The following is a 17073-nucleotide window of genomic DNA, read 5'->3' on the forward strand; positions in this document are numbered from 1 at the left end:
ACGCAGATTGAAACCACCCTCATGGCAGAAAGTGAAGAACTAAGAGCCTCTTGATGAAAGTAAAAGAGAAGAGTAAAAGAGTTGGCTTAAAACTCAACATTCAGAAAACTAAGATCATGGCATCCAGTCCCATCACTTCATGGCAAATAGATGGGGAAACAATGGAAACAGTGAGAGACTTTATTTTGGGGGGCTCCAAAATTACCGCAGATGGTGACTGCAGCCATGAAATTAAAAGACACTTGCTCCTTGGAAGAAAAGCTCTGACCAACCTAGACAGCATATTAAAAAGCAGAGACATTACTTTGCCAACAAAGATCCATCTAGTCAAAGATACGGTTTTTCCAGTAGTCGTGTATGGATGTGAGAGTTGGGCTATAAAGAAATTGAGTGCCAAAGAACTGATGCTTTTGAATTGTGGTGTTGGAGAAGACTTTTGAGGGTCCCTTGGACTGCAAGGAGATCCAACCAGTCCATCCTAAAGGAGATCAGTCCTGGGTGTTCATTGGAAGGACTGATGCTGAAGCTGAAACTCCCGATACTTTGGCCACCTGATGTGAAGAACTGACCTCTAGAAAAGACCCTGATGCTGGGAAAGATTGAAGGCAGACAGAGAAGGGGACAACAGAAGATGAGATGGTTGGATGGCATCACCAACTCATTGGACATGAGTTTGAGTAAGCTCCAAGAGTTGGTGATGGACAGGGAGGCCTGGTGTGCTGCAGTCCACGGGTTGCAGAGTCGGACACAACTGAACACCTGAACTGAACTGAACTATTGACTTTAAATGTCTCTATAACTTCTTCACCCTATTCTGCTGCCTCCGTGCTGTTTCATAGAGATCTGGAGGGTCTTGGTCAAGTGTGTGTTTTGTTTGCACTTATCTTTAGTTTGAGAACGTAGCACCTAGGCCCTTCATCACTTCAGGGAACAGAGAGATTTGGGAATGGTTTTCGTTTTTAATTGGAATCTCCCTCCTTCCCTCCCTCTCTCCCTCCCTCCTTCCTTTATTCCTTCGTTTCCTTCTTTCCTTCCCTTACTCTTAGCAGAAATACCAGAAATTTGGGGTGAAAAACAAGCTAAGAATTCTCTGTACAGTTGTCACAGTAATAGTGGTGGGATTAGGACTAAGCAGAATCTAACAGCTCTGTGTAGAATTTGCTACATGAAAATCTACTGAAAAGTTTGAACAGAAGAAAGGGATTTTAGATGTTTCTGGACTAAACTCAGCCTTAAGCTATACATTTATTTCTTGCTTTGGTGCCATAGCTCTTTATTGCTCCATATGAAGAGCTTTAGTTTTCTCTTCCTAGCAGTAGCAAACTTGTTTTCATAAAGCACCAGATACTAATTTTAGGCTTTGTATACTATAGTCTCTGTCCCAGCTGCTCCACTTTGGTGAGAGGGCATGCTGTGTTCCAATAAAACTTTATTTACAAAAAGAGGCAACCACAGGCCATAGTTTACCAGTGCTCTTATCTATTCAGCTCCATTTCTCACTAACAGCTCTAGTCCATACAGGTAAAAGTGAAGAATTAGGGAAGCCATTTGCCCTTCATGGTTTCAAAAAGTGTGAATGATAATAGTTATTACTCCTTGGAAGAAAAGCTATGACCAACCTAGATAGCATATTCAAAAGCAGAGACATTACTTTGCTGACTAAGGTCCATCTAGTCAAGGCTATGGTTTTTCCTGTGGTCATGTATGGATGTGAGAGTTGGACTGTGAAGAAGGCTGAGCACCGAAGAATTGATGCTTTTGAACTGTGATGTTGGAGAAGATTCTTGAGAGTCCCTTGGACTGCAGGGAGATCCAACCAGTCCATTCTGAAGGAGATCAGCCCTGGGATTTCTTTGGAAGGAATGATGCTAAAGCTGAAACTCCAGTACTTTGGCCACCTCATGCGAAAAGTTGACTCATTGGAAAAGACTCTGATGCTGGAAGAGATTGGGGGCAGGAGGAGAAGGGGACAATAGAGGATGAGATGGCTGGATGGCATCACTGACTCGATGGACATGAGTCTGAGTGAACTCCGGGAGTTGGTGATGGACAGGGAGGCCTAGCGTGCTGCAATTCATGGGGTCACAAAGAGTCGGACACGACTGAGCAGCTGAACTGAACTGAATATAAGGCTGTTATTTAAAGATATGAGCATTAATATCAGCATTTAGTTTGGGGTCACAGTATACACCATGCATGACCCAATGATTTTTCCTACTGTGTTTTAAGGGGGCTGAGCCTTGGCAACCATAGGAGGACGTCTGGCAGATGAGGCCCCACCGCTGACCTTGGTAGAGTGGTTCTGCTTTTACCTGTTAGGAATATTGAGGTTCTTCTTAGATATTTGTAAAAGGAGTTCTACTACTAAAGCATATTTTTTAAAATATTGGTTTACATTTTATATACACCTTTTTGTTATGGATACTTTATAAGAAGTACCAAAGGATTTATCATTGTGTTACTTTAGGAACCAGAGATCATCCAAATTAGACTCTGTCTCCCTCTCTTCTGTTACCCTCACACCTCGTTTAACAGATTATACATGTGAGAAGATAAGGTTTCAAGATAGCCGCAGAGTTTGGCCTCTGGGCCCGTCTGCTGTGCCACTGCTACATTTTGCCTTGGATCTTCCTTGTGTTCATCAGAGGCTGAAGGAGAGCTAGTGGAGCTCTTTGTGGTCCAAATAGGCTGAGGGACAACTTGATATCCAGAGTGTCGCAGAAGCTACTGTTTCCTTCCTCCTTACTCATATTCCTTCTCTCTTTGACCTGACAGGATTCCCCAACCTCCTGGATGCCCTAAACTATTAGAGTTTGAACTGTGCTTACAGCTAGAACAGTTCCAGCCCTAGCTCCTTCGAAGTTACCCCCAGGGAGGTCTCCCAGCCCCTGAAACATAAAGATTGCCTGAAGAGCGTTAGTTGTAACAGTTTCCTGTGTGACTCTGACAGGCTGCCTCAGCCAGGTCCCCTCTGCCCTCAGCATGAACCGCAGTGTTGACTCCTGGGGATTCAGTCCCAGAGTCCTGAGGAGGGTCCTGAGAAGCCACTGTGGCACAATCCCTTCCTTCCCTGGTTTATGAGGTTCTTAATCTCTTCTGCCTGTATCTTTCTGAATGTGTCAGGGCAGTGAGGCAGAGTGGGGTGTTGTGTGTGTGCGCAGGGGTATATACACGTGCCCATGTGGCTGCACTGGTGCCTGCGTGGTCCCGGACCTGTGTTCTCAGGGTGCCTGGTGTCCCCTACCAGCCAAACAGAAAGGAACAAGGAGTCCAGTAGATAGGGGTTTGGGGCGCAGGGGAGGTATATGTTTGTTTTTCTTAATGAGGAAGGATAAGCCAGAAGAACAAAAGAAGCAGTTTAATTCACATAGTATTCTAATGAAGCCTCATGCTGTGCTTGAGTCCAAGTGACAAGTCTGGCTGCAGAGGGCCTTAGACAGATGTGAGTGATTTATTCATCTCTGCCTCCTTCACTCAGATTTTCTCCTTTCAGCCATCCAATATCCCTCACCGATTTCTGTACAGGAGTTTACCCTTGTAGCTTGCCTGGAATACGTTTTGAAGGATTAGCGTACATGGCATGGAGGCTGGCCCCTGTATCCAGCATACTCTGGTGAATATTCATGTCAGCACCTGGGAGGGTTATTTCTAAAAAGGCAGCTCGTGCAGAATACATTCCAAAGAGGGAGTGTTTTTCTCTTGTCTGACGATCCTTCAACCAAATAAACATGGGAGGGAGGGGGAAGCCACATTGCAGTTCCGGTGAGTGTTTATGAGACAGAAGCTGCACCCTCACATCCCTCCCCATTGGAGCCTTCACCCGGGCCCGCCCACTCTGGGGAAACAGCGGAAGTGATTCCAGAAAAGAAAATGACAACTGCCCATTTAGCCTTTTGTCCCAACATCCACACTAGTTTAATATAATTATGGCTGTTTAGCAGTTAGAAAAGTTAGAGTTATTAACGTTCAGTTGAAAGCGTTAGAATTAAAACTTATGATCTCAGCTTTGAAGACCTGGATCAAGAAAACTGTACTGAGTGGCCAGTGATCAAAAGAATTCCATTGAAAAACATAATTATCCATTTTTCCCCTCTAGCCGTTACGAAAGATTACATAAAATCTCACCTTTCTTCTTGCTTTTCACCATTCTTCAAAAGATTTATCACACAGTTACTTATTAAACTAATTGATTATCTTTGTTTGTAAGTACTTATCATTGTTAGGATTCTCACTCTTACATATTTGTGAAGAGATGTCATTATTCTCATTAATGTTGTCTTTATTTTAATGGTATGTCATGTACCCCTAAGAGGATTATGATTTGTGAGATACCTCAAACTTCAAGTAGAATAATCTGCTTACTCTAAGTGTTTAAATTTTATAGTAGTTGTAACTTATTATAGTTTTATTTTTCTATTTTAGAAGGTCTTTTTCATGTGAAAGCCTTTACAGAAGAATTTTGTGATGGAAGTTCATTAGAGATGAGACCTAAATGGAGGAAATTTAGACAGAGTAAATATGAGGGAGAGCACAGGCAAGCACTTCATTGTGTAGGGGTAAATATGAGAATAAATAGGAAATTTGGGGAAGCGACAGAAGGAAAGCAGCCACTTAGCAGAGAGAGGATGTGAAGGTGGAGTGAGCCAGGGCCTGTGCTGCTTCTGCAGAAGGATTAGACATACAAGTGTTTTAAAATCATTTTCAGCAAGAGCTTAGGACTTTGTAGATTGTACCCTGTGGGAAAGAGAAGAGAACTCAAAGCTGGGGCAAAGATTGAAACCCAGATCTGATTTGGGTGAAAGGTCGGGCTGATAAGAAAGAGAGCCAGCGTGGGAAGACAGTGCTGGCAGTGTTCAGAGTGCCCAGAGAAGAGCTTTGGGGAGAACAAATGTAGAGATTACATGACTGGATGGGAAGAGTTCCGCCTTGTAGTTCACCCCTGCTGGAATATTCTCTCGCCTGTAACATTCAGAGTTGAGCCTTCCCACCTTGCTTTGCCCTTCCATTCTCTCCCTTGATCACCAGGTTGAGAGAATACAAAGATCTGCCTGTAGCTAAACTGTGAGTTCGCCACAGACAGGAATTCCTATGATCACCTGACCCGAGGGACTGAAAAGGAGCTGTGAAGCTTATTAAACATCTCTTTGGCTCTGGCTCTTGGTGCTTCACAGGCTGTGCGCGTGTGGGCACGTATTAACATGTGGTCAGAGGAGGGGCAGGAGAGAGCGCAAAAGATGAAGTCACAGTCAAAGTTGATACATTTTATAAACGACCTCTCCACCAAGACTCTCCAAAGTGGTGTGGGGGTGGAGGGCCGGCTGGCATATGTGCGGATTGAAATGTAACTCAGGCTACTGATCCTTGAAAGATGTTGTGCTGGTAACTCATCCTGTGAGAAAAGAGATTTATCTGTAGTTCCGTCTCCTTTCCATCGTCCTGTCCTGTCCCCGTGTCCTCCTCCAGTTTAACTCAGTGGAGCTGACGATGTGTAAGGCACTGTGCTGGGAACCAAGCACCATGCGTGGTCCTGGCTCTAGAAGCACGGTCAGGGCATTTCCTCCTGACTGGACTTGGTCCTGAAAGCCGAAGGGAGTGTGGGACGGGGATTGGGTGGTGGTACGTAGGGCACCTGGAACTCAGTGACTTTCCTTTCCCACCATGCTAGGGCCACTTGATTCCACTGGAGTCAGAAATGTAAGTAAAGATCCAAGAAGGAAAATCCCCTACAACTCAGTGGTAGATTAGTGAGCTTGGAACTCTAATTTAAGATACCTGTCCCTTCTCACCCTCCTAGTAATTTCATAGAAGGGTGGGTAGGGAAAGAAAAGCTCACACAAGTGCATACTGCCTTTAGCTGTTAAGGGAAGAAACTGACTCTTGTCTTTTGAAATCCCAACAGCCCCTCATGGCAAATGGAACTGAAATGGAGCTGGGCTTGATCCCTAGGGAGCTAAGCCCTGTGGTCAGGACAGGACCTCTCCATTTCTACCTCTCCCACGTCCTTTTTGGATCCTGCTGGTGAGCCAGATCGGGCCAATCTCACTGACTGTGTCTATACGTCATGATGAGGATGCTGCTGAGATCAAGACAGCTGGCCTTGCTGCAGAGAGGGGAATTGATGATGCCAAATTTAAACATAGGGAAAGATCTGTAAAGGCCGCGTATCTGCTTAGCATGTCACTGCTTGAAAAGGTCTGCAACATAATGAGACTTCACCTTTTAAAATATAACAAAACCATTTGAAATGGTTCCCAGTATTTTTGATGCCAGCATCTTGCTTAAGAAAGGGGGCTATATTGAATAGAGTCACCTTAGAAAATAGAAGAAAACAGCTTTTCTTCTCTAGGGCTGTTTGGCCTGGAAAAAATTTTCTCACATATCCACATCGAAAGCATACAGTGAAAGAATTTGCATCAAATTGGACTGTGTAGGATGAAATCTAAGCCTTGGCTAAAACTTACTTATTAATAAAGGGTTTGCCGAGTGATTGAATAATCTGTAAAAGATTTCTTGGGCAGTATTTAGCCCATGTTAAAAAAAATTAACCAAGTAAGTTAGAAAAATAGATTTGCATTGAAAGCAGGAAATGTGCTGATTATAAATTGTTTTTTTTCCCAAAATGTGATAATATATGCAAAAACATTTTGAAGCCGTTGAGATCTGTGTGAATGTGAGGTGAGATTATGATTAGCTGTTCACCATTCGTTCCACACTCAGTATTTATTAAATGTTGCAGCTGCAGCCATACTGTTTGGTAGTTTGCTGTTATCTTTTATGTCATCACCTAAAACTTGAAATTAAAAATGTAATCCCTCCAAGGAGTGAAATGATGGTCTAAATTAGCTGTTAACAGTTGGTAGTTTTGCATTGTCTCAAAGTTGTGGCCCATCCAGCTTTCCGTCTAGCTGTATCCTGCAGGTGTATTCTGCATTTCAGATCACTTCCCTGGGTTATACTGAAGAGGATATAGCATTTAATGAGAGGAAGTCCCCTCCTTTTATTTCCCCCTTTCCCAGTCAACTAACTTACACTGTGGAGCCCGAGTATATATGTGTCTCCTCACCTTTCCTCACCCCGGAGCTTCAGTGACTAAACACAGAAGCTGCCATACCAGACAGCCAAGGGCTTATGCTTACCTCTTCCCACACCAACTGCAAGATAAGATTATGAGCCAGTGTCATTATTTCTTCCTCTCTTAGAGAACTCACCCTCTTAAGACGTAGGAGAGATTAAACAATGTCAGACAGTACGTGCACGCGCTGATGTGCTCTGACTAGGGTATTTCCCAAGTTCCCCTTCCATCTGGCGAGCAGTCTGCATTTTTCTTCTTCTCATGCCCCCTTGGCCCTGCTAGGTTGTGGCCCACATAGAGGTGGGGACCCATGGTGGTTCCTCCCTGGGAGTTTCCGTGTCTGAATCTGCAGGACAGCTACCTGGTCTGCTCCACGTGCTTTGGTAGAGTGCTGGCTCTTGGCTCCAGGCTCCCGCTGGTAATCTCATGTTGGCCCTGCAGCCAGCTGGCAGCTCTTCTCAGCTTGACCTCGCTCCTCACCTGAGGAAGAAGCTGCACAATTGAACTTTCTGACAGCTGGCAATAGGAGCCCTCTCATCTTGGGGAAAAATCCCAGTTTCTCACCAGTAAAGTTATTCCTCTGAAGCTGTACTCATTCCTTCTGGCAGCTGTGACAGGCCCTCTCCTGCCTCTCAGTAGCAGAGCTTATAACAGAGCCTCTAACATGATGTTTGTCTTTCTGCTCCTCATTCAGAAGAGTGACAGAAAGCACTGAATGAAATTGTCTCTTATGACCAGAACTCCACCACACCTCTCTCCTTTACCCTTGTGTCCGTCACATCTTCTCTTCTGCTTCATGATCGAACCCGGGTCTCTTGCATTGCAGGCGATTCTTTACTGTCTGAGCCACCAGGGAAGCCCTTCATGAGCTCCCATCCGCTTCCCTCTATTCTGGCAGGTGGTCAGCCCCCTTTGACTCCAGGTAACTCCTCAGCAGCCTCAAGTGGCAAACACTCGTGCTGCACTTCACTGCCCTGATCCTGCACTATCTCTTCTTGTCACTGACACCCCTGCTTTCTCCCCTCCTGCCCTCTCAGTGCCACTGCTGGAGAGAATTATAAACCACACTGACCGGTCTGTCTTTGCAAGGCCACTCCCTGCACATGGCAGGCCTCATGGAACCTATTCTGAAGCCCGTTCTGCCTTTTCTCCCACACTGCAGTCCTCCCGCTCTTGGCTTCAACAGAGGCTCTGCTTTCATGTTTCAATGAAAAGGTTGCTGTCCAGAGTGAGCCTCCTCACCATCCCGGTTCTTTACCTCGTCATCTCTCTGGTCCCATAGCCATCACGTTGTCATTGTCATCCTCATCATCAGAACATCTCGTTTCTGCCTCGTGCACTCTGCTAGGAGCTTATCTTAGGCCCTTTTTGTTTCCAAGCTACAGAAACCAGATGAAGATGGCTTAAGCCTTAAATGGTGAGTTTATTAAACTGATTGGGAAATTTCTCATGGAACACTAGGGCAGGAACTCCAGTGGCCTAAAATCAGATGTTGGTCATCCTGCAAGGAGGCCAGACAACCCTTCCTGGGCCATACCATCTGTCTTGTTTGCTTCTCACTGCAGATGACTTTCTTTTCTTCTTTGAGCTTCTGATGAAAGAGGGTCCCTCCAGAATGTCTGCATTTTTATCATCATTTTAAATGAACAGCACCAATTATGGTAAAATCTTACATAATTGTAAATTTTTTATATGACATCTGATTGGCTCAGCAAGGGTCAGATGCCTTCCTGTAACACAGCTGTGTCTACAGAGCTCAGGAACCTACTGCATATACCTTAAGGTTGGGCCAGAATCCGTTCTCAAAGAGGGGAGTTACTGGGACTTACCTGGCTGTCCATTGTTTAAGACTCTGCACTTCCATTACAAGGGGGACCGGTTCAGTCCTTGGTCGGGGAACTAAGATCCTACATCCCACATGGCATGGCCAATAAAAAACTAAAATTTTTTTAAAAAAAGAGTTACTATGTAATGGATGGGTATGCAAAAAAAAAAAAAAAAACCCAAACCCTGTTCTGCATAGACTGTCGCAAAAAATTGCAAAATGTTAGAACTCGAAGAGCCCTTAGAAACCATCAGATGTAGACCTTTCATTTTACAAGGGCTGAAACTGAAGTACAAGTTAAGTGACTTGCCTAGTGTCACTTAGTCAATACTCAGTAAATATTTGTTGAATTGTAAATGGAAGACAGTTATTTCTGAAGAACTTAATTTCTGAAGATTTTAACAAAGAACAGTCTGTACAAATTTTTGAGGTCAGAAGTACCTTTCATTTTGTCTGAGAGATTGGAAATGGATTGATGATAAATTATTGTTATATGGCTAATACCATGGCAGTTGATCTTTCCTTAGTTGTCTGTTTTTACCCAAATGGGAAAACTCGGCAAGAACAACTGTCTTGACCCCTGGCCTTCCAGTGGAGTCTCCCACAAATGATGGACAGCTAGAAGGAGGCAAAACAGATACTTGCTGCTGATCCAAAAGACCATTTCAGTGGAGAAGCTGTTGATCTCCACTGTTAAACCTCAGCCATTGTTCACAATCTGGCACAGAATTAATCCCTTAAGAAAGGGATGAAAAAAGGGCCGCTCAGCACAACATAGTTTGTCATCGCATGCATAATGCAGACTTTCCAATTAGAATGCTATAATTTGGAAACTTTCTTCACAGACTGATGAGAGAGCAATTATTTTAAAGAAGGGAAAACTCAGTCCACTGGGTTTGCCTCAAGTCACTTCTGACTCAAGCCGCAAAGACAAGAGTTTTGAAAACATATTCGCTATTGAATTTCGTATCAAAACACTAGCAAGGAGAGCAATTAGTTGCTGTAAACTGACCCCCAGTAATCAATGGTATGCAGCCAGCCAGAGCATTTATGGAAGATGTAAGCGAAATCACATCTGTTAATCAATTTTTTTAAAAAGCCCAGCACTTCACTTGTTTTTCAGGGAAATTCCACAATGAGAATAAGGAAGACAGAGGAGACATTTAATATCACCAGGCATTTCATGCTGTGCTCATTAGGTAGAGGGGTTTGTGGCCACAGCTTAAACACAAACTCTATCTGCATCGATAGATCTTGGCCAGCAGCTGCCTTTATGCAGCTCCTTTTGAAAACGGCTTCTGATGTTTGGGCGGGGGCGTGCAGATGTCAGGGGTATGTTTCAGGATCTGCTCTCAATTAGAGTCAGAGGGAGTGTGTCTGTCCTGGGCCAGCTCACCTGGCAGACCTTTTCTGGCAGATTACAAATCGGAAATATTGCTGTGTTGTTGCAGGTGCAAAGATACAGGAACAGACTTTGCTGGCAGGGAAAGAAGTGAAGGGAGTTGGTGGGCTTTACCGTTGTGCCTTATTAGAACTAAAATTTCTCTCCATGGGGAAAAAAAAAAGAGAGATGGAGCCAATTTTGCCTTTAGAGTCTTTAAGCTGTGCTTGCTTTTTTTTACCCCCCCTCTCTTAGTTGAATCAACAGAAGGGTTTTCATTCCTGGCTAAGCCTACCTTCTAAGCAAATATGCATCTGGGCACATAAAATAAATACCTCTTATATAGAGAACAAACTTGTGGCTGCCAGTGGGAGAATGGGGAGAGGGAAGGACAATATAGGAGGAGAGGATTTTTTTAAGGGTTATTTTGGGATTATATGAAATTATGTGTGTGGAATTTTTGAAAATTGTAGAGCACTATAGAATTCAAGGGGCTTTCCAGGTAGCTCAGTGGTCAAGAATCTGCCTGCCAATGCAGGAGACACGGATTTGATCCCTAGATTGGGAAGATACCCTGGAGGAGGAAATGGCAACCCACTCCAGTATTCTTGCCTGGAAAATTCCATGGACAGAGGCGCCTGGTGGGCTACAGTCCATGGGTCACAAAGAGTTGGAGGCGACTGAGCAGATAGACCCATAGAATTTAAAGAATCTTTTCATTTAGTTAAAAAAAGAAGAATCTCTCTTTAAAACTCCTAAGTGTAGGTAAAGACAACCTAAGATCCATCAATGTCCCTTTTCCACTCAGGAGTCACCCTGACCCCACATTTTTAGCCTCCAGGGACTCTTAATAGAGGACTAGTGAGGAGATGTCTCAACCAGTATGTGCACTTGGCTGCTGTTCAGAAAAAAAGAATTTAGGCCAGGAGAAATTATTGAGGTAAAGATCGATAGAGTAGGCTAATAAAAATTAATATTATCAGCATCCAAACTGTGATAGGCACTGGATTAATATCCTTTAAATATAAAGGGCATCTTGTAAGTCATTAACAAATGAATAAATATAAGTAGAAAATGGGTAAAAATGTTCGAGTTCAATGATAAGTAAAAAGCTGCACATTAAAGTAATGAAATATATTTCATCTATCAAATTGGCAGTATTTTAAAAGATAATACACAATATTGGTGATGATGTACAGAAGCAAAGCATTTTTATACACTGCTGGTAGTATGAGTATAAATTGGTACAGCCTGTCATTGGGGGCGAGAGGACTGGTATCCAGCTATTTTATAATACATGTCAAGGTCTAATAAACCCTGTTGCAGGAGTTTTACTTACAGCAACTTTCAAAGACAATAATCATAGATCTAGCTTAAGAATGTTCATCACAGAGGTTTCATAACAGTACAATATTGTCAACTACCTAAATGTCCAACAATAAGAGAACTATTTAGATAAATTCTGGGGCATCCATACAGTAAAATTCTATGAAATCAGTACATATGATGAGGGGAAATATTTGATGATGCCCAAAAAAAGTTAGTAAAAAAGAATATTCATAATAGATCATTAAGCAAAGAAGCCATTTTTACCATGAGTGTGTTTACAAAATTACTGGAATTATGGGTGATCTTCATGTTACATTGAAAGAAATTGGAAGACTTCCCTAGTGGCTCAGCTGGTAAAGAATCCACCTGCAATGTGGGAGACCTGGGTTCGATCCCTGGGTTAGGAAGGTCCCCTGGAGAAGGGAAGGGTTTCCCACTCCAGTATTCTTGGGCTTTCCTTGTGGCTCAGCTTGTAAAGAATCTGCCTGCAATGTGGGAGACCTGGGTTCAATCCCTGGGTTGGGAAGATCCCCTGGAGGAGGGAAAGGCTACCTATTCCAGTATTCTGGCCTGGAGAATTCCATGGACTGTATTGTCCATGCAATACACGTACACGACTGAACGACTTTCACTTTCACTTTCATAGAATAAGTTCCTGTAAGACACGATATGCACAACTTTAAAATTCTTTTAATCTGCTGTTACTTTAAGAATCTCTGCTAGAGCATTTATGAAACTTACTCATAATTGGTTTTCCTTTTATCTTCTCTGTATCCTGTATCCTTGGGGCAATCGTTTTCTGTGAAATATTTCAAGATCTGGTTAGAGTCTAACCCAAAAGGGACTGATTATTTTCATTTGGATATACTGGTAGAAACACTAACTCATGATTATCCAGAAGGATATGGATTATGTTAAGCCTAGCTCTCCATAAATAACCAAAATTCCATTGGGAAAGCAGCCTCAACAGCCTCTCTCAAAAAGCCTGTGACCAGGGCTGTTAAATAAAGCGAATGTTAATTATTTTGAAGGTTCTTTCCCCCCTGGTTTTAATCTACTCTGGCAGAGTTATGAATGATTTCAGCCCAGAACATATATGGAACATATGCTATATAAACAGAGCCCACATGTTTGGAGTAGAATTTTTTTTTAAAGAGAGAGATCAACCATCTTTCTAATAGGCTCATCTTCATCTTGAGAGCAGACAAACATAGAAGCAAAAAGTACATTTTTAAAAGTTACTCAATATAAATTATAATAACACAGACTAACTGCATAAAAGTACTGGGACACTAGAGTAATATTTGAGGAAATGACTAATGAGAGAAATGATTCACTTTCTTATCAAGCATGCTGGTTTAATCTACAAGTAAAATTATTGGACCCTAAAAACAATAGGGTAGATTCCAGTCTGACTGATTCAGAGTACTTTGAGACATTAAATAACTCAGATGAGCTCAAGAGAATCGGTAGTATTTACAGTATTACACATCTGTTTATGCAAAAATCTTTTAACAGTTTTCTCTACTTAAAAGATGGATTCTATCATGTTAAATAATATGGATTTCATCATTGATAGCAAACACAATCACAACTGAAAGCAAGGAACAGAGGGTAAGAGGAAAGGGGAACACAGCGGCATTTCTAATCTTCAGTAATAGCTTTATAGGTGACACTAAAGATGACCCTGACCTTGTGCAAAGGACTTTCATTGATGGTAATTGCAGGATTAAGAGGAAGCAATACAAACTGCTTTTGTAGAGTGATAGGCTGTACGTTGTCAGTTATGCCCCACACACATAAACCAGGAGTAAAGAAAACATTTGACAGACTACAGAAGAGGGCTTTCGTCAGGACACCAGGTTGGAACCATCACTGAGTGTAGACAAATTCCCTATCAGCTTTTAAGCCTCACTTTCACTATATATCATTTGATGAGAACAATAATGCTTGCTAAGAGGACTTTTGCAAGGATGTAATGTTATATAAAACATTTACTATAGGGCCTGGTACACAGTAAGCATTAAAGAAATGTACCATTATAATGATAATGATCATTGTTGTAGTTGTTGCAAATAATGTATTTGCCCAGCAGATATTCATGGAGTGCAGGCACTGTGTGAGACGCTGTGCCAGGTCCTGAGAGTGGAAAACTAGTAAGACATAGACGCTGTGTTTAGGGAGCTCACTCTGTTCTAGCTAGTGGAGGAGACAAGTGTGCATGCCCAACTGTAAAACAGTACGATAGGTATCTTGTATGGGAAGGACTTCTGAGGCTGAAATGATAGAAAACCAGTGGTCTCTCGCCAGAGCCGCACTGTCGGAGGCAAAATGCTGGACTGCACTCTAATGCATATTATACTATTTAGAGTCTTTTTTATTCTGTTGTTTTAAACTGAGGAATAACACACATATATTACACAAAACTTTTATAAATAGCTTGATGAATATGAATATTTGCATGTGTATATACCCATGTAGCTATCACTAGATCAAAATTATCCCATTTTCAGTGTCCTAGAAGGCTCCTTCACCCATTCACAGTCATTCCTTCCCCAAGAGGTAGCTACCGTTCTTCATCGTAGATATATCTTGTTTATTTTGAGCTTCTGGTAAATGGGATCACATAGTCACTGCTTTTGGTTCTTATCTGAGCCAAGAAGGGGTATAGGAACAGGACCAACATAATCTTTAAAAAACAAAGATTTCCTGATGAACATATGTTTGCCTGTGTCTCCCAATCAGGTAATCTTACCAAAGCTATGCAGTAAGTCTGGAATGTGAAGGAATCTGAAATATAATTAAGGTCATTGGGACATGCTAGTAAGTACTGCTTAGAATACCCATTAGAAAGCACAGGTTTCCCCATAAACAGTGGTCTCAAGAATGTTACCTTTGTTCAGCCCAGACAACTGGAGGTGAGGGCTGAAAGAAGCACGAAGGCGGATTTGGGGATGTCTCCCTGATCAGCTCATGTGAAGATCTTTGCCACATGGGGGACAGAGGCTGCCTGGGTGCCTTGTGAAATAAATCCCTAAAGAAACAAGCCTCTCCCTGCAGACTGACTCTGCCTTTCATCATACTTTTGTTGGGGATTCACTTTCTTTCCTTGGTCCTGAAAGTGTGTGGGGCAGGAGAGACCAGTTAGAAGGACAGAGAAGACATGAATCCCCTCACGCCTACAGCCTAAGGAAAGAGTCAGGCAGAGTGCTGACCACCTTCTTGTGTCTTCCTCTGCTCAGGTTATTGCTGTGGGACTGTGACGACCGGAGCTACAGCTACTATGTCGAGGTTTCCACCAACCAGCAGCAGTGGACCATGGTGGCCGACAGAACCAAAGTCTCCTGCAAGTAAGTGCCAGTCTTTCAGGAATATATGCTACTTTAAAAGACAGTCTTTCCACTAGACTCAGAAAGTTCCAATGAAAAGTCAGATCTAGAATCATCAAATTATATTCTTCCTTGGAGGTAAAAGCATTCTAAAGATCCTTTACTTCAGTTTTGACTATTAAATACTTGTATGAAAATTTATATGACCAAAGAAGTGGTCCTTATTTTGTGGTTTGAACTTGACTTTTTAAAATGGCACGTACCTAAGCAGGGACAAGAAATACTTTCCACATGCAATTCTCTCTCAGTTCCTCCCCCACATCCCACACTAGCCCTTTGGGACTTTTTTCTTCCTTAGAGATTTTTGCTGATGCTGTATACAATTAAGTAGGATTCTGGGACTCTCACCTCTTCCCCACCCTCATGTCTTTCTCAGGGTTACCTTTAAATATTTATCTCATCTCCATGTTAGTTACACTGTTACCTAAACTAAGGAAAGTTTGTACCTTGGGTCTCCATGGGAAACAGACAATGCGTATGGCATCTGGGCTCTGTCTAACCTTACCTGGTTGTGGGGGATGCCAGGTGGAAGGGTTCTGAGTTCTGACCAGCCTAGAACCATGTAAATGTAACTACTATTCAGATTGAGATTAGCATATTTGCAGCATCCTAGAAGGTTCCTTCATACCTTTTCCCAGTCATTACCTGAAAAGAACGCAGTGCCTTTTTGTGTGGAGACCAGTGCTCTTGGAGGCAAGATAAAGCCAGCAGCTGATATTTCTTCTTTTTTATTTTAATTGCAATATGATTCACATACCATAGAATTCACCCTTTAAAATTGTGCAGTTGAGTGGTTTTCCATGTGTTCAGGGTTGTGCCATCATCACTGTGACTATCTAATGTTCCAAAACACTTTCATCACCCCAAAAAAGAAACCTCCTATCCACTAGCAGTCACCCCATTTCCCTCCACCTCCCACAGCCCCAGTAGTTTTCTGTCACTATGGATCTGTATATTCTGGACATTTCATATAAATGGAGTCATATAGTATGTGACCTTTTGTTCCACGCTTCTTTCACTTAGTATAATGTTTGCAGGTTTCACTCATGTTATAGTATGTGTCAGTACTTCATTCCTTTTTATGACTGAATAGTATTCCATAACATGGGAATATATAAATAACACATTTTGTTTATCCATTTATCAATTGGTGAACATTTGAATTGTTTCTAATTTTTGGCTATTATGAATATTGCTGCTCTGAACACTCCTGTACAAGTTTTTGTGTGAACATGTGTTTTCAGCTGTCTTATGATATACCTACAAGTAGAATTGTTAGATCTTATAGTAATTCTATGTTTAAGATTTTGAGGAACTACCAACCTTTTCCACAAAAGCTGCACCCTTTTGCATTCCTACCAGCAGCGTATCAAGGTTCAATTTTTCCGCATTCTTGCCAGTGCTTGATATTGTCTATTTTTTGTTCATAGCCATTCTAATGGGGTGGTATCTCCTTGAGGTTTTGATTTGCATTTTCCTAATGGCTGATGATGTTGAACATCTTTTCAAGATTTTATAATAGTATTAATGATGGCTTGTTTGCACCATTATTATATATTAATTATATAGAACACGTGTACCGGTTAGAGTAACACTTGCTACTGTGACAAATAGTGGTTTCAGTATGTCAGCAGCTTAACACAGCAGTGTACTTCTCAGTCAGGAGTGTCCCTGGCTGTCAAGTGACTCTTCACAGATGATTGAAGAACCCAGGTATCTTCCTTCTTGTGGTTCTGCCATCACCAAAGGCCTCATCAGCATCATCTGCTTCTGGCTGGCAGATGGGGAAAGAACAGAGAGAAGGTAACCCTGGCTCTGAAAGCCTTGGCCTGGGTATGGTGAACATCACTTCCACTTCCATTTCATCAAGGAGAGCTGGTCAGTTGCCACTCTAGATGCTAGTAGGACTGGGAAAAGTAGTCAGCTCCTGGCTGAGCAGCCGCTTCTCAGGGGAGCACACATCTTGTGGCCATCTCTATGATAGCATAAGAAAACTCACAGTCATTTAGTAACTAGTATTTCTTCACTGCATGTATTTTACCTTATTTTGTCCTGAATATAAATCACCTTGTGTGGG

The 17073-nt window shown here is 42.3% G+C and overlaps 1 protein-coding gene across 1 annotated transcript in view; it reads left to right on the top strand.

Annotated features, from left to right (window-relative positions):
- Positions 1–17073, top strand: part of BTBD9 (BTB domain containing 9) — a 404236-nt gene that overhangs the window by 316989 nt on the left and 70174 nt on the right. Inside the window, exon 9 of the mRNA XM_040249776.1 lies at positions 14850–14957. Coding sequence (XP_040105710.1) covers positions 14850–14957 — 108 coding nt within the window. The remainder of the gene's footprint in view (positions 1–14849; positions 14958–17073) is intronic.

Source organism: Oryx dammah, unplaced genomic scaffold, assembly GCF_014754425.2.
Source record: "Oryx dammah isolate SB20612 unplaced genomic scaffold, SCBI_Odam_1.1 HiC_scaffold_11, whole genome shotgun sequence".
NCBI classification, from domain to species: Eukaryota; Metazoa; Chordata; class Mammalia; order Artiodactyla; family Bovidae; genus Oryx; species Oryx dammah.